Raw genomic sequence first — 26,333 nt, forward strand, 5'->3', positions numbered from 1 at the left:
ATCAATAAAAAGTATATTTAAAAATAAAATATATTCCTAGAAATGCAAGCCCAAGTCCCACCCTTTGCTTTCCTACGGAATTTCAGGCATCTGCTGTGTGGGTAGGTAGCCAGAGCGCCGCCACCCCAGCCGTGGGGCGACAGTCCCGCGGGTCCTATAGAACCCCGTTTTACAGCGCCGGCACCCTGAGCCCCGAGCTAACGGAGGAATGTTCTCTTGTCCCATGTGGCCCGCGGGCGTGCAGAGGAGGCCGTCAACGAGGTGAAGCGCCAGGCCATGACCGAGCTGCAGAAGGCCGTGTCCGAGGCCGAGCGCAAAGCCCACGACATGATCACCACCGAGCGGGCCAAGATGGAGCGCACGGTGGCCGAGGCCAAGCGGCAGGCGGCGGAGGACGCGCTGGCCGTCATCAATCAGCAGGAGGACTCCAGCGAGGTGAGGGGCGGACAGGGTCTCCGGTTTTTATTTATTTAAATTCTTTATTATTGAAAGTGTTACATATGTTTCCTTTTTCCCCCATTGACCTCTCCCCGCCCACTCCCGCCCCCAGCCCATGCCCTGACCCCCGTGCTGTCTGTGTCCATTGGCTATGCTTATATGCACGGATTCAAATCCTTTGGTTGATCTCTTACCCCACCCCTCCCCTGCCTTCCCTGTGAAGTCTGACTGTCTGTTCGATGCTTCTACGTCTCTGGATCTATTTTTGTTCATCAGTTTATGTTGTTCGTTATATTCCACAAATGAGTGAGGTCATGTGATATTTATCTTTCTCCGACTGGCTTATTTTGGTCAGCATAAAGCTGTTGCAAATGGTAAGACTTCTTTCTAGAGTGCTCAGTTGTGATCCAGGAGATCACAAATCAAAGCAGCTATTGGATTGAGACCAACAAATCTTTGGGGTGAAACTTAGAATAATTTGGGGAGTTCTGGCACGTGTGGAATTGGTTGAACGCTGATCAAGTTTTGTCTTTATTAGAGACCTAAAAGAACAACTCCGCCAAAGGAAATTTTTAATATATTTGCGAGGTAACAGATTGAAGTGAAATTCTTATAACTTCCCAGCACCATTTGGAGACTCAACACTCGGCTGTGTGTGACAGCGTAGGCACGAGGCTTCTTTCTAAAGGCAGGGATTTAACCGTGATACCCTGTGTCAGCTGCTCTCCAAACACACATGACATGCCTGGGATCAAAGTCATTTCCTTAACTACTGGTCCTAAACCCAGTGCTAAAACCATGTTTGCAATAATTAAACATTTCTAAGAGATTTTCTGCACAGTCTGTTTTTCCACATTATTTCTAATAACTATTATGAACATTTTATTAGGTGACACCACTGACAGGGGCAATGTTATTTTGTATTGTTCCAGGATATTAAAACACACACACACACACACACACACACACACACACACAGCCTGAATGGCTCAAGGAGCTCTAACAGAATGCGTTCTAAAATGGTCTGTAAGTCAGAGCATGTGGTGCTATTCCGCATTGATACAGCACCACAATGGCCAACCCCAAAGTAACTGTGCATAAAGGACAGTTAACTGAACTCGCACAACCATGAGCTGATAAATCGATGGTCTACCAGAGTACATATCTATAATTTGGGGGGGAGAGTAAGAACTTGATTTGTACCAGGCCTCTCTGTAGATGAAAGACCCTGTGGGAATCGCTCGGTGCCCAGAATTTCTATTTAATGTGTAGCAGATGAATATTAAGAGGACAAAAGGAATTGATTTTCAACACTTGAAAGTTTCTCGGGAAAAGAGGGACAAAGGGAAGTTTATCTACACTTCCATTGCTGACTTTTTCATTATTAAGTTAACCGAGGCATAAATTCAGTTTTATTGGCATCTGTGGCTAAGATATTTAAGGACCTTGTTTTGTGCTTTAAAAAAAAAAATCATTCGCATCTTTTGGAGAGATTTTGTCCCGCTCTGTTCAAGTCAGTAATGCTGTGAGGCACAGTTGTTGGCATTATTAAAACCTTTTCACTTTCATATAACTGTTTCAGGTCTGTTGTTTAGATTGAGTATTCTGTAGGTCACAAAATTCTAAAGAGAAAATGTGTGGAAAGAAATTGAGAACTAAGTATTCATCCTATAACATGCTCTAATCCCTTCAATGTATATAAGCTTTTTATCTTTATTCATAAAACCTGTATAGAAAATGTATGAAGTTGACCCTAGTATTCGGCATTATAAAATACTGGAGGCCTGGTGCACGAATTTGTGCACAGGTGGGGTTCCTCAGCTGGCTGGCGATCTGGGCCCATCCAGGCCATGTCGCCCAGTCCAGGGGGAGGAACCACAGAAGGTTGGCTGGCCGTGGGAGGTTGGCTGTGGGAGTGCACTGACCACCAGGGGGCAGCTCCTGCGTTGAGCATCTGCCCCCTGGTGGTCATTGCGTCATCCTAGCAACCAGTCGACCAGTCATAATGTCACTTAGGTTTTTATATATATAGGTAGTGTATCAAACAGTAGCAATGGTAATAGTAGATGGCATGAAAAAACCTAGGTATGAGTGATTTTCTACAGTTACTGTTTTTTCTTTTGGGATCTCTTGGGAAACTGATCTTTAATATGGCACTACCCTTATCTCCAGTGACACTTTCTCAAGGAATTTAAAGCACAGTATGCTGGGAGGAAGGGTGTGGAATGTAGAGGGCCATATTTAATTCCTGGTTCCGCCTCCCACAATTCTGTGGCTTTGAGAAAGCCACAAAGGCTCTATAAGCTTTGGTCTTTCACATGATGTGAAGAGGCGTGCAACTGTCTTCTACAGTGGCTATAACTGAGACATGACAATTTTAGCCATGAGGGAACTCACCTGGCTAGTCACACAGCTAGGAGATGGCAAAATCTACACTGGAACTCGGAGTGTGCTGTCAGCCTATACCTGTTCCACAGCAACGGAAGGAGGGTCATTTCATGAGGATCATGGCAGTAATTTGGGGGTGCAGGTACAGAAATGCAGCGCAGGTCCTGTCCCCTACTTTTCTTATCTCTAAACTGCAAGGCCACTTTTCAAGACTTGAGCAGGATGGATCAATCTCTCCAATGATTAGGCCTCTTTTCTGCAAAAGTAATGTAGACATTTTCCTGAGAGAGGAGAGAAAGATACGGAAGAAATATTTCATTTGAATGTAGCTGGGTCTCCTCCAGACTTGCACACCAGTCTACACACACACTGACACACACACACTATAAAAGTGCTTTGACCAAGGACTTGACAAGTAAAGGGTTAATCTATTAGCCCTAAATTAATGTCTCTAATTCTCCTAAGGAAAGACTGTCCTGGAGCAATCTACATGGTTAGTGGTAGATTTAGTTCAGTTGTATCTTTTGCCCAATGGTTAAGTGGAATTTTGTAGGTAAATCCTTCCCCCCCACCCCCCTCTTCGGAATTTTCCTTTTCATTTAAGATTGAGGAAACAACTTTGAATCCAACATATTTTTCTGTACCCTGTTTTGCCCTTGTACTCAGGAATGTACGCCTAGTCATAGGAACAGTGTGATAAAAGCCACCCCAGCAATGATGCTTGCAAGTCACCTCAAGTCTAGAAAGCTCCCTGGGGCCCTCCCAGACAGAGCCAGGACAGCTCTGGCTTCCCTGGGCTAGGACAGAGCTCCCCTTCCAGCCTCACCGTGGCTGGCCCAGGATGGGGAATCCGTTAGGTCAGGACTGCATGGCCCACCTGAGCTACAGAGAAGACAGTGTAGGTACTTCTCGGAATTCTCTTCTATATTTTTATATTCAGGAGGTTTGATTGAATTTTAACTAGTCAATAAACCAGATAACACCCACATAGCTTTTACTTTAGAAATTTTATGAATTGCTCATTGTTTTCTTAGGAAAAAAAAAATAAAAGGTCTAGCCATCATAGTAATTGGTTGAAAACAATATTTCCATTAAATATAGGATCCATTGATTTTAAAACTGGATCCAGAAACGAATGGACATTCTTTTAAAAAATCATGTTTGGCTCAGTGGACAGAGTGTTGACCTGCAGACCAAAGGGTCCCAGGTTCAGTTCCAATCAAAGGCACATACCTTGGTTGCATTGGCCTGGGCCCTGGTCAGGGCTCGTGCAGGAGACAACCTATCGATGTGCTTCTCTCACATCAATGTTTCTCTGTCTTTCCCTCTCTCTTTCCACTCTCTCTCAAAATCGATGGAAAAATATCCCCTGATGAGGATTAACAACAAGAAAACAAAGAATCATGTCTGTGCCTTGCCCAGAGGATTTTGCTACTTGATGCACATAACTGTAAATGGCAGGGAGATGGGAAAGGAAGCTTCACTATGCTTTGAGAGCAGGAATGTTTTGGAAGATCACTCAGGCTGCATCGTGGAGAGAGATGGGAGGACATGAAAAGGAGGAACCAATCTGTTTTAGGAGACAGCTGAGGAGGAAGTTGATTGGATCAAGATGGTTGGTGGTGGTGTTGGGGATGTACTGGCTGAATATCCATGAGATAGCACGGGTAGGACTTGATGATCCGTTAGCCATCAAGGAAGAAGGAGGAGCTGTGGTTCTTCAATGGACTTGCAGGGTTTGGAGTATACCCATCAGGTGATCTTCCTTGAGCAACCTTCAGAAACTCAGTGGCCTTGATCTGTCCAAAGTGTGTGTGCCGGTGGCGGAGGAGTAAGTTTTCTTCCGTTTTTGTGCATGAACAACACAAGTTAAAATGTTTAAAAGAGCTCAGAGCAGTTCTTTATCCCAGACAGATCTCCTCTGTGGATTGGAAAGGGCAGAGAGAGCACAAATGCTTAAGTACTAGTTCATGCGGTCTGATGTGGAAATGAGGATCGTGCACTGTAATATATAAAGGTGGCGTTCCGGGCGCCCATACATCTCAGTTTGAGTGAGACATTCTCAGGCTACTTCTGTTGTCCCCATGTAATTATCGAAAGCACCCCTTTCACTCTCAGGTGCCCTGGCCTGGATAGTAGATTATAGAGCCACACCCCTTAGAGGCCACGTTCAGCCAATCAGATGATCCTCTTCTGCTACCAAAGCTCAGAGGCAGATGGGTGTGGCAGGAGGAGCCCAGGAGGAGGACTCAGAAGACTGAATTCTGGCTCCAGCTCAGTCACCGCATCAGGGGGTTGGGGTGATTCGTTTTGCTCCTGTCAGCCTCCATTTTTCTCAGTAAGGAATGAGATGTTATTTTTTTTTACATAAATATTTTAATTTCACATGTTCTGAGAGCAATAGCACAAGGCATTACCTGCCATATTTTCCACAGTCCTTTATCACAAGATAGAGGAAATTTTCTGACTAAAACATTCTTTTTCCTCTTTCCCTTCCTTATTTGAAGCCACCTCCAATTGTAGATATGTATGCATCCCTTGCCTAGATCATATGATCTTTATAATCTGAATCAATAAGACTACACATGTAGATGATAGGAAAGTCTCCTTCAGGGGGACTTTAAGAAATAACCTGGCCTTAGCTGGTTTGGCTCAGTGGATGGAGCATCGGCCTGTGGACTGAAGGGTCCTGGGTTCAAGTCCGGTCAGGAGCCTCATGCCCAGGTTGTGGGCTCGATCCCCAGTAGGGGGCGTGCAGGAGGCAGCCGATCAATGATTCTCTGTCATCATGGATGTTTCCGTCTCCCTCTCCCTTCCTCTCTGAAATCAATAAAAATACATTAAAAAACAACAACAAAGAAAGGAAAGAACCTGAACTTCAGAGGTGGAAGACCAGAGTTCTAGCTTGGAGTGGCTGTTCATGTGTTTCTTTTGAGCTCTTCACATTAAGGACTTCTTCTCTATAATACCTGAATTCCGTCTTTCTCTTCCTGCCTCCGTTTTCACACGTGTTGAACGGACCCAATAATGCCCGTTCTGCTTAGAAAACCCTCCGGCTCTGAAAGGTCAGCTGTAAAGAATGGAAAAGTTCCAGAAGGAAGAAGGGGCTGGAAATAACTGAATTGGAGGAAACAGCAGGGAGAAAGTGTGGATGGAGTAAGGCAAATGACACTTGGGTGTTGTTTGTAGGGGGCCATGCAATGCACCATTCAAACAGGAACACTTTTCGGAGTAAAAGGGCGAACTTTTTCCGGGACAGAGCCTTCCTCTAACCCCGGCTGTCCCAGCACATGGGAACCCTGCCCAGCATAGTTACTGGGGGGTGACATGACGTTTATTTTGCCGGGGGTAAAACAAGAAGACCTACAAGGAATGTTTAACTCTGCACCAGATGTGGTAGAAAGTGCTTTCTGTCCTCGTGCTCATTTACTCTTTCTGTGAGTTCAGGGGGGGTAAACGGTGCTGTTGTCTTCATTTTGCATTCGAGGGAGGTCAGGCCTCCGCTCAGGGTCTCACCGCAGTGAGTGCGAGCGGGGCCTCCGTCCAGGCTGCCGCCCTCACCCCACCTCCTTGACAGCCACACGGCAGGAGTGGGCGTCTTTCTGTCCTGACTGTGCGGTGGCGTCTCTGTTCCCTCATTGGACTTCCTCCCGATGATTCCACCTGGTTCTCTAACTTGGCTTGGGTTCATCGTCTGTCATTATTATCGCAGAATGATGCTGGACCTCAGACCTATCTCAGCGACGGGGTATCTTCTGTCGTTTCTCTTTTTACAGTGTTTACATACCTCACCCACATTAGCGTACATCAAAAGAAAGGACATTTGCTGAATCTGGCCATCTGAGACTTTTTATTTTCCATGTTTATTTCCTCTTTTTATACTTATACCCCCACCCCCACCCCTATCCCCCGCCCAGTAACACTGTCAGCTACGGCCTATTTTAAAAGAACCCACAACAGCTCTTCTTTGAGATCCATATCTTGCTTTAGCTTGGGTGATCGGAGCAAGTTACTAGACATGAACATAGAACAGACAGTAAATGTACTGTCCCAATGGTTAGTCTTGCGTTTTAAGCCGCCAAAGAGATAGTTCCCCCAGATTAAACCAGCCTTTATTCATTCCTTCCCCATAGGTGCAGAGCTGCACCGTGTATATCAAAGTCGGGCAGTTTTGTGGCACTTAACGCAGAAACCCGGACTGTATCTTTAAACTTTCTGTTTCTAGAATCTGCACAGTCCTGATGGTGTGAGCAGGTCCCTCTGAGAGGCCCATCTTGATTACTCCTCCTAGAATCGCTGGAGCCACTCCCGGCGGGACCTGCACAGCATGGCCCAGGCCAGCGCGTGGCCTCCGGAGAATGTAGTCGCCGCACAGTCACTCCACGGGGCTGTCAGGCATTGCTCCTGTCATCAGACCCATTGGCCCCCAGGAGCGTTTGGAGCTCCCAGCACGAGCTGTGACTCTGTGTTATGCTGTTTGTTGGCTTCATTTCTTCAAAGGCCAGTTGTTGGAATCCATTGCTGTTCGCCGTATAGGGCTGGAGCTCTGGGTGTGGAACGACCTTGAGCAGTTTGCCTCTCGGTGCTTTTGGTTTCCTCATGTGCAAACCTGGGGTCCTGTCTCTGTGCCCCACTTTGCAAAGTGGCTGAGAGGTGCAAAGGATATGAGGGGAACATTTGTATAAGCGAGTCACCGTACAGATGAGCAGTGTGTCTATGTAAGAGAGATGCGAGATGCGAAACCAGTTAAGAAGATAGTCTAGCCCTGGCCGGTTTGGCTCAGCGGATAGAGCGTCGGCCTGCGGACTCAAGGGTCCCAGGTTCGATTCTGGTCAGGGGCCTGTGCCCCTGTGCCTTGGTTGCGGGCACATCCCCAGTGGGGGGCGTGCAGGAGGCAGCTGATCGATGTTTCTCTCTCATTGATGTTTCTGACTCTCTGTCCCTCTCCCCTCCTCTCTGTGAAAAATCAATAAAATATATTTTTTTAAAAAAAGAAGATAGTCTAACAGTGGTCGGCAAACTGCGGCTCACAAGCCACATGCGGCTCTTTGGCCCCTTGAGTGTGGCTCTTCCACAAAATAGCAACTTCTGCGCATGGGCCACGAAGTTTCAATCACACTGTACATGTGCACCCGCACGTGGTATTTTGTGGAAGAGCCACACTCAAGGGGCCAAAGAGCTGCATGTGGCTCGCGAGCCGCAGTTTGCTGACCACTGGTCTAACAGGAAGGGCAGGGAAGGAAGGTGGACAGTAACCATGAGATTGGAAAGGAAGGAGAGGGACCATGGGAGCAAGGTCTGTGGGGTTTTGCACTGAGTGGTTGCAGGGACTAAAAAAATAGGAGTTTCCAATAGGAGTTTCCAAAGTCTTGGGCCCGAATGTTGCCAGTGGCTGAAACGGGCCACACCGGCGCGTTGGGTTAGGGAATACCGATTTAGGGGCAGGGGAGCATCTTGGATAGCAGCTCAGGAAGGAACTGGGAGCTGGAGAAATGGGCTTAATAGTCATTTTCTTACATCTAACAGTTGAAACCAGGAAATCCTGACAGGGGAACGGGTGGGAAGAGAAGCTTCACTTCTTTCCTTTATGCCAGCTCCCCCCTCGCCAGATATTTAGAGGAAAAGGAACAAACTGAAGAAGAAGTTGCACTAGAAGAATCAGAATGTTCGTATATTGGAAACCAGAATTAGAGGGAATTTCAACAAGTGGAGCTGAAAAGGGAGGGGTAGGGAAATAGTGAGTCTTCAGAAAGTCTAAGGACAATGAGGGTGGAGAACAGTGTAAGGGGAAGTAAGTGCAGCCGTCCGTGCCTGTTGGAGGAGAAGCTCAGGACAGGCGGACTCGGAAGCCACTCCCAGTACACACCATGATACCTTGTCTTCCGTGCTCCAGATTCCTGGCCCAACCTCTGTCCACTCTCAGGAGGTGAGCACCGCCCCCCCCCCCCAACCTTATTGCCGCCAAAACAGGTTCTAAGAAAGAGCTGAAATGGACAGTGTGACATTCTCAAAAGTACTTGGTTTGCAGGCCTAAGACCTGGGTGAATCAGACGTTGGCGATGTACTTCATATCTGTGTGATTTTACGTAAGTCATCTACTCAAACGTTGTTTATTCTTTGAGCCTCAGTTTTCTTTGGGTCTGTTTCCTACGCTGCAGCATGTATTTTAAAGTGGTTTTAAATTGTTGAGCGCAATGTAAGATGTGATCGTTAGTGTGAATGTAGGTTGTGCTACCTTGCGTAGAGTTCTTTTAATTTGGGGAATTTCAATTGTAAACATTCTACTAAATTCATTGAGCATTCCTTGCAGGTGAGAGGGTTTTTTTTTCTTCTCTGGAGAATTATAGGTATGTAAGAACTGGAGAAACAAAGTAATTCAGGAGGAAGTGTTTTGTTGGTTGGAAAAGGAATTTTCCACCAGAGGAACCAGAAAAGGTATTATTTTGCCAGTAGGGCAGAATGTCCATTCTCTGTCTAAAATAACAAGATGAAAGAAATAATTTTGTTCTTAGGAATGAAGAGAAATGCTGATATGAAACAAAGAATTAATAGTCTTTGACATACAGCTTTGGCATTCCAAAGCTCCAATCCATCATTCCCATTTTCCCTGTAGTGTTAGTACAGTTAGCAAAGGGGAGCATGGTGTTCAGCCCCATGTTCTTCATCTGACTCAGCCCAATTTTGGTCAGTGAACTAATTCCCACTTTTCAGATAGGGAATAAAAAATCCTTTATGCTGAAAAGGGGCTATATGGTCACAAATAAGGGAAGACTATAAAGTGCCATTAGATTTGGGAATGGAATTTGCTATGCAATGCTATTCTCGAACCTTCTACACTATTGTGGTAATTGAGTCACCAGCATCATTCCTCCAGGGACTGAAAGGAAGCTCAGTTATTTAAAAAAATAATAAAACAGGTAACAAACAAAACAAATAGAGCAAGTATCAGGAAATACTAGCCTGAATATAACAAGCACAAATTAAAAAAAAAAAAAAGTAAAATTGGATTAAGTCATTGATCACTGTAGCCCTGCCCTTTATGGCTGTACACAATTTATGGGGATTATACCCAATTTTTAGTTTCCACCTTTGTGAACAGCAGAAAGCTTAGAAATGTGAAATTATTCAGATGACAGTCCTCACAAGATTCTGTGCATTTCCCTGTTCCCAGAAGCATGGCGATGAGGGGCCGAGTGCCACTGGTCTCTCAGTCTTGCAGGTATGGACTAGTTGACAGGAAATTCAGAAGAACCACCCAAGAGAAATATATTCATAGAAATTGCTTTGTCTGTTTTCTAATGAGCTTTTTAAAAGGAATGTGCAGTTTGGATTTGTTTTGTTTTGTTAGTTGAATACTTACGCTAAAGTTCCCTCCACATTCATTGCAGTGCAATGTCAAGAGGAATAAAAATATGTCGTTCGTTTGTGTCTTTTCCCCACCAGGTCATTGGAATTGCTCTTTGTTGTACCTTCCTCCCGCTGAAGGTTGTTTTTTCCCAGCTGTGGGTGGTAAATGAATGTGATCCAACAACTTGGGAATGGGGATAGAGGTAAAATTAGCAAGAGCCCTTGAATCCTGGGTCAGAATCCGGCCGTACAAAGACACGAAGGCTCAATTCCCAGCAGCTTCATGATCCAAAACATCTGTTTCTATATTTGGCATAATTCCATTTTTTTTTATTTGTAAAATTGTTCCCATCTTTGAAAACACTTTAAAAATAAAAGAAGTCCCCATCCTGTCTCCTCACACCAACCCCCCAACACAGGCCTCTGTAATTACCTGGTGTAGCCTGTGTGTTTAATCAGCTGCAATGGAGGAGGTTGCCTACATCTGATTTCAATCTGACGGTTGCGCTGAGTCCCGGGCAGTTACCACTGTTGTGTCTGCCAAAATGTGCCTCTGCCAGAGAAGAATACCCTCACACCAGGGTGTATTTTAAAGAAGCCACTCGACTTAGATAGATATTTAATTTCCTTAAAATATTGTTTTGGATCTGAGTCTCTGTTCTCTAATTGGAATTTTCTGCTGTCATTTAGTAATTTCAAGTATTTGCTGCCTTTGTTCCAGGATCCACCTGGCATTCTTCTAAAATTGACTAAACCGCCCTAACTGGTTTGGCTGAGTGGATAGAGCGTCGGCCTGCAGACTGAAAGGTCCCAGGTTCGATTCCGGTCAAGGGCATGTACCTTGGTTGCGGGCACATCCCCAGTAGGGGGTGTGCAGGAGGCAGCTGATCGATGTTTCTCTCCCATCAATGTTTCTGACTCTCTATCCCTCTACCTTCCTCTCTGTAAAAAAATCAATAAAATATATATATTTTTTAAAAGTGACTAAACTTCCAGGAAGTAAACTTCACTCTGAGTGTCGTGTCACCTCACAGCTCCTAAGGGCCAGGCCCACGTTTGTCCATGACTTTACGGGGTCATTTGTACATGCAAATGCAATGGAATTAATTTTGAAGAAGAAGGGCTTCAAGTTTTGCAATGAAACCTCGGATCAGAAGTACACATCTTTTGAGTTATATTCCTGGTTAAATTAAAGTAGAAAAAAAAATTTGTGCCAGTACTGATTGTTAATTGTAATTTTATTTTATTTCATGATGTGAACATGTATTTCCTCAGGTATGTTCCTTTAAAACACCTCCCATGGACCAGCGTTTGAGATCTTGAGGTTTTTCTGGATTTTATTTTCCCCCTTCCTGGGGCCATAATTTCTGAATAATAAAGAAATAAGAATGTAGAGCTGAGCTCTTTCTAGAAGTTTTAAAGTCGAGTTCTGGAGTTCATAGGCTTTAAGCACGTGAAACTCTAGGAGGCCCTTTATTTCCTAGCAAAGTTAGGAGGACTGCTAAACATTTCTCTGCATGTTTTGCATGGTGGTTAACGCCACACATATTAGGGTGACGGGCTGACCTTCCACTGGGATATTCAAAGTAGGCTCACGAGCCCACCAGAAGCCACACAACCAGCATGCTTAAAGTAAAACAAGTGCAGGGCACACAGTGGAGAGGTTTTTAATATTCATATATATTAGGACTTTTAAAAAATGCATTTTAATTGTGACACAGCCATTCCCAAAAGTAAAAGAACTCTACAGAAGGTCACATAACTGAACTTCACACTGAAGATCATTACATTGCGCTCAACAGAAGTTTGTTTTGCAAGAAAATAATCAAAACCAAGGAAGATGAAGAAAAACAGATGACTGCACAAGGCTAAGATCCCCTTATATAGCATTTGCAATGGGGTTGGTCTTGCCAAAGGAACTACTGGAGGAAATTTAAAGTGGGCTTCCTGAGGTTTCACCCCCTCCTAGGGTGCCTGAGGGACTTTACCTTTTAGCTCCTCCCCAAATCTCCTTTCTTCCCCGCGATCTGTCCTATGCAGGTGCTCTTCCGTCTCTAATACGTTGTGCTCTGATTCATGATGCGTCTATTTCAAAGTTTAAATCTCAGAGGCAACTTCATTTGAGCTTATTTCACTTCTTAAAAGCACTGACTATTAGCATTGGGCTTGCTAAGGTCTTTTTCGTTTCCTCCACTTTTCTGACTACACAGAGTCGCTAAGCTAGAAGGAACTCCATCAACTGAAATGCATTGTGTGTAAATAAAATGCCTTATTATTTATGAAGTATTAGTATCTCTGGTTTTTCAAAGTTAAATGAAGTATACTCAGATTCATTCAAATGTTTATTGAGCACCTGCCATATATATCAGGCACTGTTCTGGGTGCTTAGAGAACAAGCAAACCAAACTGTTTGAGTTTGCTTATCAGGTTCACTGACTGACTGGGTGCAGTGGGGACAACTAAATGCACGGAGAGGTTAGAGGGTCTTATCTCAATCTCTGTCTGATAGAGCCGGGAATAGAATACTCTATCTTCGTTACATTTCTTTGAGTCTCATATAGGGTTCTTGTTGGCCCTTTGTAATTTCTGTTCTATCTGGAAGGAAGATGCCTCTGCCAAGAGCGATATATTTGTGTGCGACCATGGCGGTACTGGTATTAGATGGGAAAATGCGGTAGATACAGCAAACCTAAAAGGAAGGGGACTTTACAGTTAAAGCAGAAAGCAGCTCCAGCCAGTGTGTGAGATGTCACAAGAGTGGTTGGCAGAGAAGTTTGGGCAACCATCACACCAAAACCTGCATCTCTGTGTGTTTAGTGTGTATACACACATACACCTGGAGTTTTCATTCTTACTACAGAGTTCTTGAAAATAAGGCGGCAGGCCCTAGCTGGTTTGGCTCAGTGGATAGAATGTCGGCTCGGGTTCGATTCCGGTCAAGGGCACGTGCCTGGGTTGCAGGTTTGATCCCCAGTAGGGGGCGTGCAGGAGGCAGCCAGTCAATGATTCTCTCATCATTGATGTTTCTCTCTCTCCCTCGCCCTCTCCGAAACCAATAAAAATATATTTTAAAAAAGAAAAGGGGGCAGTGCTGCCCAGCACAGTCCCCAGACTTCGGTTTGGACAGTGGATTCATCTGGGATTTTGCTTTGTTTTGCCTTCTCCCTTAGAGTTGCTGGAACTGTGGCCGCAAAGCGAGTGAGACCTGCAGCGGCTGCAACACGGCTCGATACTGCGGCTCGTTTTGCCAGCACAAAGACTGGGAAAAGCACCACCACATCTGTGGACAGACCCTGCAGGCCCAGCCGCAGGGGGACACGCCCGCCGTCAGCTCCTCGGTCACGCCCAGCAGCGGGGCCGGGAGCCCGATGGACACCCCACCAGCAGCCACCCCGAGGTCAACCACCCCGGGGACCCCGTCCACCATAGAGACGACCCCTCGCTAGATGTGAACTCCGAACTGTCCAAGGAAACACAACACAACCAACACGAAACCAATTCTTCATCCTCAGATGCTCGAAGTTCTTTTTGTTTGTTTGTTTGTGTGTAGATGAACTTTCCTATTGCAGTCCTTGAGCAAGAGAGAACCTACCCGGTAGGAAGACAGAGGGCCAGTCACGGGTCGTAAGGACTTCTTGTGGATAACAAAGATAATCTCCTCCTTAGAGAACTGAAAAGAGAGCAGAGAATATAACATGAAATGATAGATTTGACCTCCTCCCTGTTATTCGCCAGTAGCTGGGATTTTAAACTAGATGACCTCATTAACCGATGCTTTACCAAACAGCAAACCAAGAGATTGCTAATTGCTGTTGAAAGCAAAATGCTAAGATTAAGACACAGTGTTCCTGATATACAATAATGGGGGGGAAAAGAAAGAAAAAAAAAAAAAAGAGGAAAACCCTCCAGGGCATGAGCATTGGCTACAGTGGTAGACGTTTTAACAAGAAGATGAATGGCGTCCATGGGTTGCTAACTGAACTCTGAAGACCCGCTACAAAACACCCATATGTGCAGCATATTGGAAGGAGAAACAGATGTTCGTTTTCCCCCCCACCCCCAGTTTCTGAAAAGAAATAATATCCAGGTCAACAGAATGAAAAATGAAAGATGATTTGCAGTGGGATGTATGGATACAGCAGCAAAAGAAGGGGAAAAAAAGCCCTAATACAAAAAGCTCCTTTACACACACACACACACACACACACACACACACACACACACACACACACAGGTTAAGAGATTCAGCCTGCAGTTAATTAGCATTCTGGCAGCTCTGACATCAGCCGGCTGCCCTAACTAACCCATTCCACGTTTATTCACTTTTGCGAGACTCCACAGAATAAGACATTGGGTCTGTTCCAGCTCATTCATTTTTATATTGAAAAAATACTTTTTAAAAAATGGTGGCTCCAGCTCCAGCCCCTTTCCAAATTTTCAACCCTGCCCTGTTTAGATTTTTTAATTAAAGACGAGTAGTTCTCTTCGTGTGAAAACACTTCTGTCCTGTGAGGTTTCCAATGGTGTTTTTCTTGTAAATGTGTTGGACAAATGTGAAGATGCATTGTAGTTTAACCATACGCCCGCATTTAGTCTCTTTATTCCTAGTTGATGAGAAACCTGTATCTTTCTATGCTGCTTTTATATCTATATGTATTAGTGATATTTCTCTAGTAGTTCGGGTGGGGGGGGAAAGACTTTTTTTGGTTGTCCTCAAGAAAAGAAAAAAGCAAAGAAAAAAAATCTTTCGGAGCTGCTATTTCACTCTCTTCTAGGATTTTTTTTCCTGAAAACCAGCATGTTCATGGAATGCTAACCTTGGTGTTTTTGTAAGAGGGGATGTACATAAATGTATTTTGCACTGTCACATGACTCCCTAGGCATGCTTTTTTTTTTTTTTTTTAAGCAAACTTCGAATATGCTAGAGCCATTTCACCAAGTTTAGCTGTAGCATAGAGTAGTAGTGGATTTTTTCCTTTTTTTTTTTTTTTGTTGAAAAATCATTATTGGGACTTTTTTTTAAAAAAAAATAACAAGATAATCTACTTTAAAAAAAAAAAAAGACAGTGCATGTATATTGCTGTAAGGTTGTTTAAGTATTTCTAATTTTACAAAAAAATAAAATAAAATGTTAACTCATTAGAGTCCAAATGCTGAGGTGTAGACTGACAGCTTTAAGTGCTGAATGCCAGGTTACAGTTTTCTTACAAAAGGGAAGTCCGCCAAAGACTGATCTGATGGACCAAAAGCCGCATCTTGAAAAGCACCAGGACTACTTTCCAAATGCTCAGCAGGTTAACTGTGTTCAGCAAGGTCTCGCGTGAATCCATGAACCCTTCCTTGTCCAGGGTCCAGACCAGAACTACTTGTTAGTGTTGAAGCCAGTAGCCCAGGATGAGGTTGTGTGCTTCAGGGGGAGCAGTGCTGCAGGCTGTGTAAACAACCAAAGTTTTCGAGGCTGGGAAGACCCTTCTCCACGCACATACGCACACCCGGCATTGACTTAAAAATCTAAAGTGATCCATTAGGGTTTCCTGTGTGTGTGTGTGTGTGTGTGTGTGTGTGTGTGTGTGTGTGTGTGTGTGTTTTGTTTTTACTGCAGCCCTTGGATTCCATTTTAAACGGCTTTTCAGTGTCTGCATAGAGGCAATCCTAAATCTGTTTGCTTTACATCCTCTAAACCTAAACTTTTTTTTAGCATTCCCCCCCACCCCCGGTATTTTCCTATTCAAGTTGGCTTTACTTTTGTTCGGGTGCCGTTATGTTGTTTTTGTGTTTGTTTGTTTGTTTGTTTTTAATGGCTTTTTTAGTGTAGAAAGTTCTGATGAGCAAATATATACATCTATCTGCATGTCGGAAGTCCATCTGCCAGCACACCTGCTTAAAGGGAAAGAAAGCACATAACCAGGCTCTGAATGGGTGATCTTTTATCATGGTGCTCCCAGAATCCTTTGACCTCACTCTGCTTTCTAGTCTGCTTATGACACTGGACGGTCCTTTCTTACAGAGCTATTATATGTTCTAGGCTACGAAGGGTTAAATAATCCCCCCCCCCCAAAAAAAAATGAGGTATGTCATACCCACAGGTCATTATCTCTAGAAGCTGTGATGTATGTGAAACAGCACTGTTAACACTCGTGTGTAAAATACGGATTAGTAACAGTACGTCTCATCACTTTTAATTCAGGGCACCCTGAGTGAAAACAAATAAGAAAAAAAAAAATCCCTAACTCTGAGCTCTATCTCTGACTCCTCTTCCTTCTCTCCCTCTTCCTCCTCCTCCTCTTCCTCTTCCTGTTTTGCTACATTCTCCTCAGTGGCAAAAAGTTTCACTCTACCTCTTGACAGCATGTATATTGCACCAGTAGCTAACAAAAAACTGGTCGACTAGACAAACCAAATGGGCACAAAAGAACCAGGATACCAAAAGTTAAGCTCATACAGCTGCAAACCATATCACTCCTTGGTAACAATGCAGACCTCATAAACCTAAAAAAGAGAAAGAAAAGAAAAAAACTTTCCTTACTTTCCTTTCCTGCTTGTCACGTATGTACAGGCCACGTGAGAGTATAATTTGTAGGTATAACGCATTTTTAAAAAGTTATCTTCCTTGGATAGAATTGAATGGTGGTCGCAGATAGAAATAGGGCGTCCTCTATCTCTTATTTCTGTCTCTGACTTTTTTTTTTCTTTTTCTCTGTCATGAGACTGTGTGTGACAGGGTGACCTGTCTTTTAAATTTCTTTTTTTCCTAACTTTTTTTTTTTTTAAACGTGTAGGTGCATGTCTTGGGGATTTAAAAATTTCAAGGCTGGTTTACTTATGCAAAGCATGCCTATGTCTGAAATACTTAGGGAAAGAAAGTGACTCCGTGTTGTCCGAATTCCTCAAGGGACAGAAGAAGAAAAAAATTGGAGACTGTTGAAATGCAGATTTGAAGTAACTTTTTTTAAAAAATATTATTTTGGGTTCTGCGACATTCTTGTGAAAAAATTAAAGTTGTTGTGCAATACTTAATTCAGACATGTACCACAAGTGAATGGTAGACTAACACTGGGGGGTGGGGTCTAGGCATCATGCTTTTGTCAGCATACTCTTGAGCTTTTAAGTCTACTATGTCTGAACTGTGGTTTCTTGTTTATCCTTTTCTCCTTAGTTGGACTGTAATGTATGGTCTGTCAACCTGTGAATCTTTAAAGTATGATTCAGGTATTGTTGTATTCTTTACTGTGTAATAAAGTTTTAAAAAAACCCTGTATTCTCTGCCTCCCTTACCTTGTGTGTGCCATGGCTGTCCAGCCAGTGGCCCTGGCCCGGGAGCCCAGCCTCGGGGGCGCTGAAGCACATCTGTGAAGCGTCCTCGGCGACCACGCATGCCTCTGTCACAGCACGTGGCTCACCATGATGGGTGCGTAGAGGACGATGTCAGGATGCTGCACACGTCAGGTTAGTTCCGGGGGGATGCTACCCAGGCAGGAGGAGCTGGAAGAGTGTGAGGGGAATCCGCCGTCAGAGGGAAGAAGAGCTTGGTTTGCTTAGTTGAACTGCAAATGAGAAATGAGTGCCTACACCTTTCCAGAGGGGGTCGTGCTGACCTTACAGGCTCTGGCTGTAGGGTTGCTCAGCTCCCCCAGACCCTCCTGACTGGCAGGCCCCCTGGTGCAGAGCTGGCTTCCAGCTGGCTTCCAGCTGCCTTGTCCACCATGCTTCACGAGTTAAATTCGCCAGCATTTGCACTCTTCTTGTTTTTATTATTTTTTATTTTATATTTGTATTGATTTCAGAGGGTGGGGGGGGGAGAGAAACATCAGTGATGAGAATCATTGATGGGCTGCCTCCTGCATGCCCCCGACTGGAGATCGAGCCCGCCACCTGGGCATGTGCCCTGACAAGGAATCGAACCAATGGCCTCCTGGTTTGTAAGTCGATGCTCAACCACGGAGCCACGCCGGCCGGACTTCACGCTTGTGGTTGCACATCGTTAAACATCCACATATTTTTTTCACGCTGTAGTTATAAAGTTGGTTGGAGTTTGAAGCCCCAACCTCTCTGCTCCTGTTAATTTTTATGTGTAATTTTCATGACAAGATTTTGTTTCTCTTGGTGTTTTTTTTTTTTTTAATAATGTATGTATTGCATTGTAGCGGAAATACCTCTTCCTCCTGAATGTTCCCAGCTTTATGGGCCAAAAAGGTGGTTGCAAAGAACAAGAGGACAGAACATGCAAACACCTGTGTGTAGAGAAGGCATGACGGTGGGTGCGGGTTATGGGGGAGGCTTTCCCCAGACCATCAATTCCGCTGCTTCAGCAAGTACCTGTCCCAAGGCCTGGTTCCCTAACTTGTCGTCCTGGGAAATGGGGCTTTTCTCACATTTCTTACTCCAGGAACTTGGCAACACACACAAGGAAAAATATACAAAACTAAATTTTAAATTAATAATGGGCATCTCCCTATCCCTGCCTCTCCCCGCCCCCACCCCCACCCCCACCATTGTGATAGTTAGGATTGGATACTTAATGCAGTAGTTAATGATTTATTTTCCATAAACACAGGCCATCCGGACCTAAGTTGCTTAGCCTTTAATGCAGCGGTTCTCAACCTGTGGGTCGCGACCCCTTTGGGGGTCAAACAGCCCTTTCACAGGGGTCGCCTAAGACCATCGGAAAACACATATATAATTACATATTGTTTTGTGATTAATCACTATGCTTTAATTATGTTCAATTTGTAACAATGAAAATATATCCTGCATATCAGATATTTACATTACGATTCATAGCTGTAGCAAAATTACAGTTCAGTAGCAACGAAAATAATTTTATGGTTGGGTCACCACAACATGAGGAACTGTATTAAGGGTCATGGCATTAGGAAGGTTGAGAACCACTGCTTTAATGTGTTAATGTATCTTTCTTTCTCTTCAGAATAAAATGGGCCAGAAACTAGCAGATAAGAAAGAAATGAGACCCAATGAAACAGTTCCCTTCTAAGCAGTTGTTGAACACATCACCTCTGTGAGGTTTTCATGCAAGTGGATATGTTGGACAAATAGGAAATGCTTTGTAGTTTACATGAAAAATAGGAGCAAAATCCAAATGGTAGTGGACACCATTTTTTAGATGTGTTAATGATGTTTGGTTACTGTGAAAGAACATAGAGCTATTTTTCTGAAATGGGTGGGGAGGGAATGAACAAAGGGGTGCTTTCTGCATGGGTGTTGATACCCGTACTCCAAGGTGAATAAATAAAGTTGTATTTGCTCAAACCTGTCCCTGTGCAGTCTATTCTCAGTCATACTGGGGAAACTGAGTCAGACAAATTAGTACAGAAAATGTTTTCTTTCCCAGGCCACTTCTCCATATAAGCAGGGCTGTAGGGCCAACGTAATTTGGGGATTTGCTTCTGGAATGTTCAGCATCATAGAACATTTGTTGAAAACACTTCAAGATTATGTACAGGAAGCCTGTGAGAACTCCTTAAGATGAAGATAATATCATTGTTGATTTTATTCTAATAAAAATTATTTGGGCCCTACCCAGTTTGGTTCAGTGGGTAGAACGTTGGCCTGAGGACTGAAGGGTACCGGGTTCGATTCCGACCAAGGGCACGTACCTGGGTTGCAGGCCCTGGTTGGGGCAAGTGCAGGAGGCAACCAATTGATGTGTTTCTCTCACATCGGTATTTCTCTCTGTCCTTCCCTCTCTCTTCCACTCTCCCTACAAGTCAGTGGGAAAATATCCTAGGGTGAGGATTACAAAAATATATATATATTTGGAGAGAAAACTCCTGAAGGGTAAGAGAAGGAATATCTGCTTTTGGTTCTTAAGGCTGATGTCCTTGTGTTGGAGTTCTGTTTTCCACTGTCAAGAAAGAGATCAGTTACACCGTGAGAATCTGAAATGGGGGGCGAACCTGGCCGCCCGGAAGCCATGGCTGTACCTGCACAAATCAGTGGCAATGGGAGCCCTTTCCTGGGCCTAGCGCGGGCCACGCACCCAGTCAGCACTCAGGAAATATTTCCTGCAAACACAGCCTGGAGTCTGCAGCTAGAAGAATGCGGTGCCAGCTTTTCCAGAAATGAACAAATTGGCTGGGGGTACGGAAAGCAAGGGGACTGGTTTAACCGGCTGGAGCAGTGTCTTGAAGGCGGAAGATTAAATCCCGTGCAGCTTGATCAGAGGGTGATGAAGAGGCAGCATGGCCACTGTTTACCAACATCAGAGGGCAGGAATGCCGAAGGGGCGGGGAACTGTTCAGTTCACCATTTGACGGGGTCACTGTGGTTATTGGCGACAAACACACAGTTCATGATTACAGTCCTCTGTTCATTTAAGCACGTGCCGGGGTCCAACCCCAGCAGGTCCAGGGGTTCCCAAAGGCGTAGACGGAGTCGGCGAAGAAGGAAGGACACGGAGACAGTGTTCAGTTGATCAGCAGCCTAGCCAGGATCTCTAGCCAGGATCTCCAGCCAAGTTCTGGTCTGGATCTCCAGAGAAGTTCTGCTTAGGATCTCCAGAGAGGTTCTGCTTAGGATCTCCAGAGAGGTTCTGTCCAGGTTCTCCAGTCAGGTTCAGTCACCAGGTTCTAGTCAGGCTCTCCTGCCAATCTCCGCAGTCAGGTTCTGTCCAGGATCCCCTGCCATGCTCTCTCGCCAGGCTTTGCCTCCAAGCTCCGAGGCCAGTCCCTGTCCAGGATCCTCCGGCATGCTCTCGTCAGCGAAGTTCTTCTGTCTCTAGAGAACGTTCTGTGTCGGTTCTGTGCCTAGGCTCTGTCTCTCTTGGTCCTGTCTTCCAAGCCCCTGTGTTCTCAGTTCTGTGTCTGAAGTTCTGTCTGTTTCTGTCTTGTTACAACTGTATTTATACCAGTTGATTCAATCCTATCAATCTCTATTACAAAGGTTAGGGCGTTTCTTATCTCCATTCCAGGGAGAAAAGATTATGTAGTTTAAGCATGATTGTTCGTAGTTAAAGGGATTAATTACCCGTCTGGCACTTAGTTGAGGGGTTTTATTCCCTCCCTAACTTCAGGGGAAAATCCCTACCTGGGGATTCAACCTTTCTCGGAGAGGTGACCTTGGTTAAAACACAGCGCCAAGAAGGTGAGCAAACATATTAAGAACCGTATGTCATATATGCCAGGTCCCTTGAAACAGCAAGGATGGACCGGCTCCCGGCATGCACGCACGTGGTTTCCACTAGCAGAGCATTAGAAAACCCTTCGGGGTTGCAGGCATCTAACAGCCTACAGCAGTGGTCGGCAAACTGCGGCTCACGAGCCACATGCGGCTCTTTGGCCCCTCGAGTGTGGCTCTTCCTAAGCCTTAGGAGTACCCTAATTAAGTTAATAACAATGTACCTACCTATATAGTTTAAGTTTAAAAAGTTTGGCTCTCAAAAGAAATTTCAATCGTTGTACTGTTGATATTTGGCTCTGTTGACTAATGAGTTTGCCGACCACTGGCTACAGGGACAACTGATGCCGTGGGGACCTCACGGTCTCCTGGACGAGCATGTAGGGCTCTTCTAGGTTCTGGATTCCCATCTCTGCTCCCTTTTCTGACTGCTTAGCTCACCTTGAGTTTTTGTTCTCTTTATCTCTCGCATTTCCTCCTACACCTACTAACAACAGACCTCTTTATATTTAGAACTATTGCCCTTTATAAAATATATAGATAGATAGATAGATGATAGATAGATAGATAGATAGATAGATAGATATAGATATAGATATAGATATAGATAATTGATTTTAGAAAGGGAGAGAGAGATAGAAACATCAATGATGTGAGAGAATCGTTGATGGGCTGCCTTTTGCATGCCCCACACTGGGGATCGAGCTCACAACCTGGGCATGTGCCCTGACCGGGAATCAAACCGTGACCCCCTGGTTCATAGGTCGATGTCCAACCACTGAGCCACACAGGCCGGCTATTTCCCTTCTTTGATCTTAGTACTTTATCAAATCATACCTGCCTCCTTCCTGAAATCCCATGAAGGCCCTTCTGTGAAGCTTATCCTAGAGACTGAGAGCAGGAATCTGCTCACCCTTTTCTCTCCAGAAGCAGAGTCTAGGCAGCACGTCCCCTCGGTGAGCCTGCCAGCATTTTGCTGCCCCTGAGTTGCTCCAACAGAGATAACTAAGATCCAGAAGACAGAGTCTCCAGCCAGAGCTAGTCCTTTCCCAGAAAAAAACAAACATAACCAGTTGATATTATGATTGAAAATCCCATTCCACTTCCCTCAGGCATGTCAGCGTAACCCACCAAGCCACGTGGGAGGAATGGATGATAGTAACATAGACACTGGGGGTAGGAAAATAGTAGGGAACATTTCACATAAATGTTATGTGACAGGAGCTGAAAATGAGCAAAGATAACCATGACCAGGCTTCACTGATGGGAGTCCAGCAAGTTAGCAGCCTCTACTTTCTTCAGCATAGAGTCATTTCTCAATTATCTGGAGATTGCCCCATCTCCCCAGGGGGTTCTGGCTTTCTATTTCCCTTCGCAGATATCATTGTCACTATTTAAATGAGTCCTGGCAGATCATGCAACATTGAGTCATAGGTTTTATGGACTCGGGAAGGGGCGACATTTTTCTTTCCTTAAAAACCAACAAAACAGATGGGACGACAACCACAAAGTAAACCTCCAATAACAACCACCAAGTTCAAATTAGGGGAAATTGGATGTCAATTAGTGCCTCCCAATACTGTTCTACTTAGTTGTTTCAACGTAACCTGGGCTGCCAATTAGAAGTAGATTTCTGGGACCCGCTGCTGACCTACGGAATCAAAATCTCTAAGGAGACATTTATGAATGAAAGAAATCTCCATTCTCCTGAAGCTGATACTCTGGTGGAAGAGAAAGGTAAGTCATTAGATAAATACTTAGTGACTGATAAGCGCTAGAAAAACAACAACACACCACCATAAAGCAGGGTAGAGGAATAGCGGGTGATGGGCTTGAGGGTGGAGCTGTATTAATTTGGATGGCGAAGGAAGGTCACTCGAAGGAAGTTATATTTCAGAAGAATCCTGGTTATGGAGTGAGCCACATGAGCATTTGGGGGCAGAGCAGGCCAGTTTGAGGGAATATATATGAAGGCTCCTAGATGGGGACTCGCTGAAAATCATGAGAAAATGGTAATGGGGCATGCATGAGAAAGGAAATGGTAGGGCTGAGGTCAAGGGGAGCAGGCAGCACTTTCTGCTTTTCTGCAGCCCTACAGGCCGCGGGAGGCAGTTTTGTTTTCTTCTATGCGAGATATCCACTCACGGGTAGCAGCTACTGATGACGGGGGAGCCATGGCGATCCTGGGCTTACTGTAGAGCTCGCCCTATCTCCCTGAAGGGTTGGAGAGAACACTTGGCCATCAGGGAGCAGGGAGTAGAGACTGCACAGGTTTCCAAAACTGTTCAGTTCACAACTCACTGACTGGGGACCCTGCACTTGCTTCAGGGAATGTTCTTGGGAGGAGCAACACAAGAACGAGGCCAGGAAGATGCCATGAAGAGGGTGTGAAGGGACATGATATACATCTGGATGTTATATATGCATTCCTGTCAGTTGTGATTACCGCCTACTTTCATAAAATGTTCTTACAACGTTATCATCTAAGTTAATTTCAGTAACTTGGTCACCTATCTTTCTGAGTCAAAAATATTAAATTTAGTATAAAAGATGTTTATAAGGAGTCTGAGGTTGATCATTCAAGGCTGGAATAGAACCTACTAATTAAAGAGGGGTAACTGGGTTAATGAGTAACTCAGCATTTCTCAAACTATGTTCATTGAAACTCTGGTTTCAGAAGTCAGTAATAGGCACCAAGTGGGAAAAAAATGTAACATTTAATGACCAACACGTGAGTAATGATATAATTTATATCCCCTAAACTTTAGGGCCAAAGGATCTGAAAAGTGTAGCATTGGAATAATCAGGTAGTTTTGTGTACTGCTACAGTTCCCAAACTTACTGGAACACTTTCTATACGGCACTATTCATTGGAGCTTCTGTAATGTATTGCCCCTCTTTTCTATTACATTTATTATAAACAAGACCTCACGTCCAAATAGACTTTACCAGTCCCTCCCCTTGGATTTAATTTACGAGGGTCAGCTCTTTATCATTCCTAACTACATACACCTCACAGAGCAATCTTCCCCAACTGAAACTCTTCAACTTGGATGAATTCAGAAATCTTTACTGGCAGCTCAGTTTTCAGAATTAAGGCTGACCACCATGGCCTAGATTCAAGGCCTTGCATAATTCATTTTTCTTCTTCCCACCTCTAGATACCACTACTCTCCTTACCAAGCACACATATTTATTTACGGATAGATTTGCTGTCTTCTTCCTGCCTCTGTGCCTTTGCCCACACCCTCTCCCCTCGAGGGCTCTTGATGCTCCTTTCTGGTGGAAAAAGTCCCCGCTGGCTCTCCAACCCCACTTTATTCTCTTCTGTAGCACACACCGAATCGCACCTTTCCTAAACTCTTTGCACTGTAGCCTGTGCTGCTGCTTTCACCCATGGGCAGTTGGAAAGCTGAGTTTGAGTGGTTAAGAACAGCATAGGCTGGGAATAGGTCCATTTACCAAGTCTGCCTAACTGAACAATCTTGGACAAGATATATATATATATATATATATATATATATATATATATATATATATATATATATATATATATATATATAAAATATATTTTATTGATTTTTTACAGAAAGGAAGGGAGAGAGAGAGAGTTAGAAAGATTGATGAGAGAGAAACATTGATCAGCTGCCTCCTGCACATCTCCTACTGGGGATGTGCCTGCAACCAGGGTACATGCCCTTGACCGGAATCGAACCTGGGACCTTTCAGTCCGCAGGCCGACGCTCTATCCACTGAGCCAAACCGGTTTCGGCATTGGACAAGATATTTAAACTTAGTTTGCCCCAAGGAATTTTTGGAAGGAGATAGTATAAACTGAAAACAAACTCAGAGTTAACATTTTATGTGTATGCTTTGTATTTATAAACACATTACAAGTGCCCCTATCTTTTATCCTCCCCGTACTCCTAGGCATGCTTTCCAAAGGCATTACATCAATAAAATCCACAGTGGCCTAAAAACTTAAAGGAGCAGTTTTCACAGGGGTGACTTTCTTTTTAAAAAATTTTATTTTATTGTTTAAAGTATTACAAATAATAGTACATATGTCTCCTTAGAGGTGACTTTCTCTGAGTAACCTTATAGCTCCACCTTGTTCCCCAGAACTTAGCACCAGGAGATCTAAGGCAAATTAGCAGGTTTTCCTCCTTTTCTGGCATCAAGAAGGAAAGCTCACCTCTAAACAGTATGGCCTCGGGGGCTGTGGGATCCCTAACCAGAGTACGCCGGATGACCAAGGCCAAGTTGCCATACACATGCGTGCAGGCGAGGATATAACCGGCTTATGTTAATGTAGCACGAGCGTCACGGGTTAGCGTGAGGCCTCTTCTGTTTGAGCCTGGATATCAGTTGCCACTGACGAGCCAGGTGGCTGGGCTGCTTTGTGCAGCTGCTTTTGTAGTGTGAAGAGCGACTTTGTCTGATGGCTCCTAGAGTAGCAATGGCTCCTCAGCCTGCAATAGTCTCTCCTGTATGTGCCTGTGACTTCTCGTGTCTTCTCTGTCTAATACCAGGCGCCTGAGGACCTGTGCTCCAACAGGAACACACCTGGCAATGGGGAAGGAGCGCATGGGAAAAAATTTAATTATCCACATATCTATTCCCTGGTCTCCATCAGCTCTGGAGCTCTTTAGACCAGTGATGGCAAACCTTTTGAGCTTGGCGTGTCAGCATTTTGAAAAACCCTAACTTAACTCTGGTGCCATGTCACATATAGAAACTTTTTGATATTTGAAACCATAGTAAAACAAAGACTTATATTTTTGATATTTATTTTATATATTTAAATGCCATTTAACAAAGAAAAATCAAAAAAATGAGTTCGCGTGTCACCTCTGACACACGTGTCATAGGTTCGCCATCACTGCCTTAGACTCACAGTTACAAGATAGACAAGGCAGTAGGGAGTCTTTGAATAACTCAGGTAGGGAGTTCCACCTGAATTAGAGGTTGTGTGGATGGTTGTTCACAGCCCAGCTTCGGGCCCAGCTGAAGTACTGATGAACAGT

General features: G+C 44.4%; 1 protein-coding gene across 7 annotated transcripts in view; it reads left to right on the forward strand.

Moving 5' to 3' along the window:
* The window catches only part of RUNX1T1 (RUNX1 partner transcriptional co-repressor 1), a 151,305-nt gene extending 136,443 nt beyond the window's left edge, over positions 1 to 14,862 (forward strand). For all 7 annotated transcript variants that reach the window (XM_059672256.1, XM_059672255.1, XM_059672257.1 and 4 more), the window contains exons 10-11: positions 245 to 435; positions 13,344 to 14,862. In XM_059672256.1, the coding sequence (XP_059528239.1) occupies positions 245 to 435; positions 13,344 to 13,619 (467 nt within the window). In that variant the 3' untranslated portion in view covers positions 13,620 to 14,862. The remainder of the gene's footprint in view (positions 1 to 244; positions 436 to 13,343) is intronic.
* Positions 14,863 to 26,333: the final 11,471 nt, after the last annotated feature.

This window comes from Myotis daubentonii, chromosome 17, assembly GCF_963259705.1.
Source record: "Myotis daubentonii chromosome 17, mMyoDau2.1, whole genome shotgun sequence".
Classification (NCBI taxonomy): Eukaryota; Metazoa; Chordata; class Mammalia; order Chiroptera; family Vespertilionidae; genus Myotis; species Myotis daubentonii.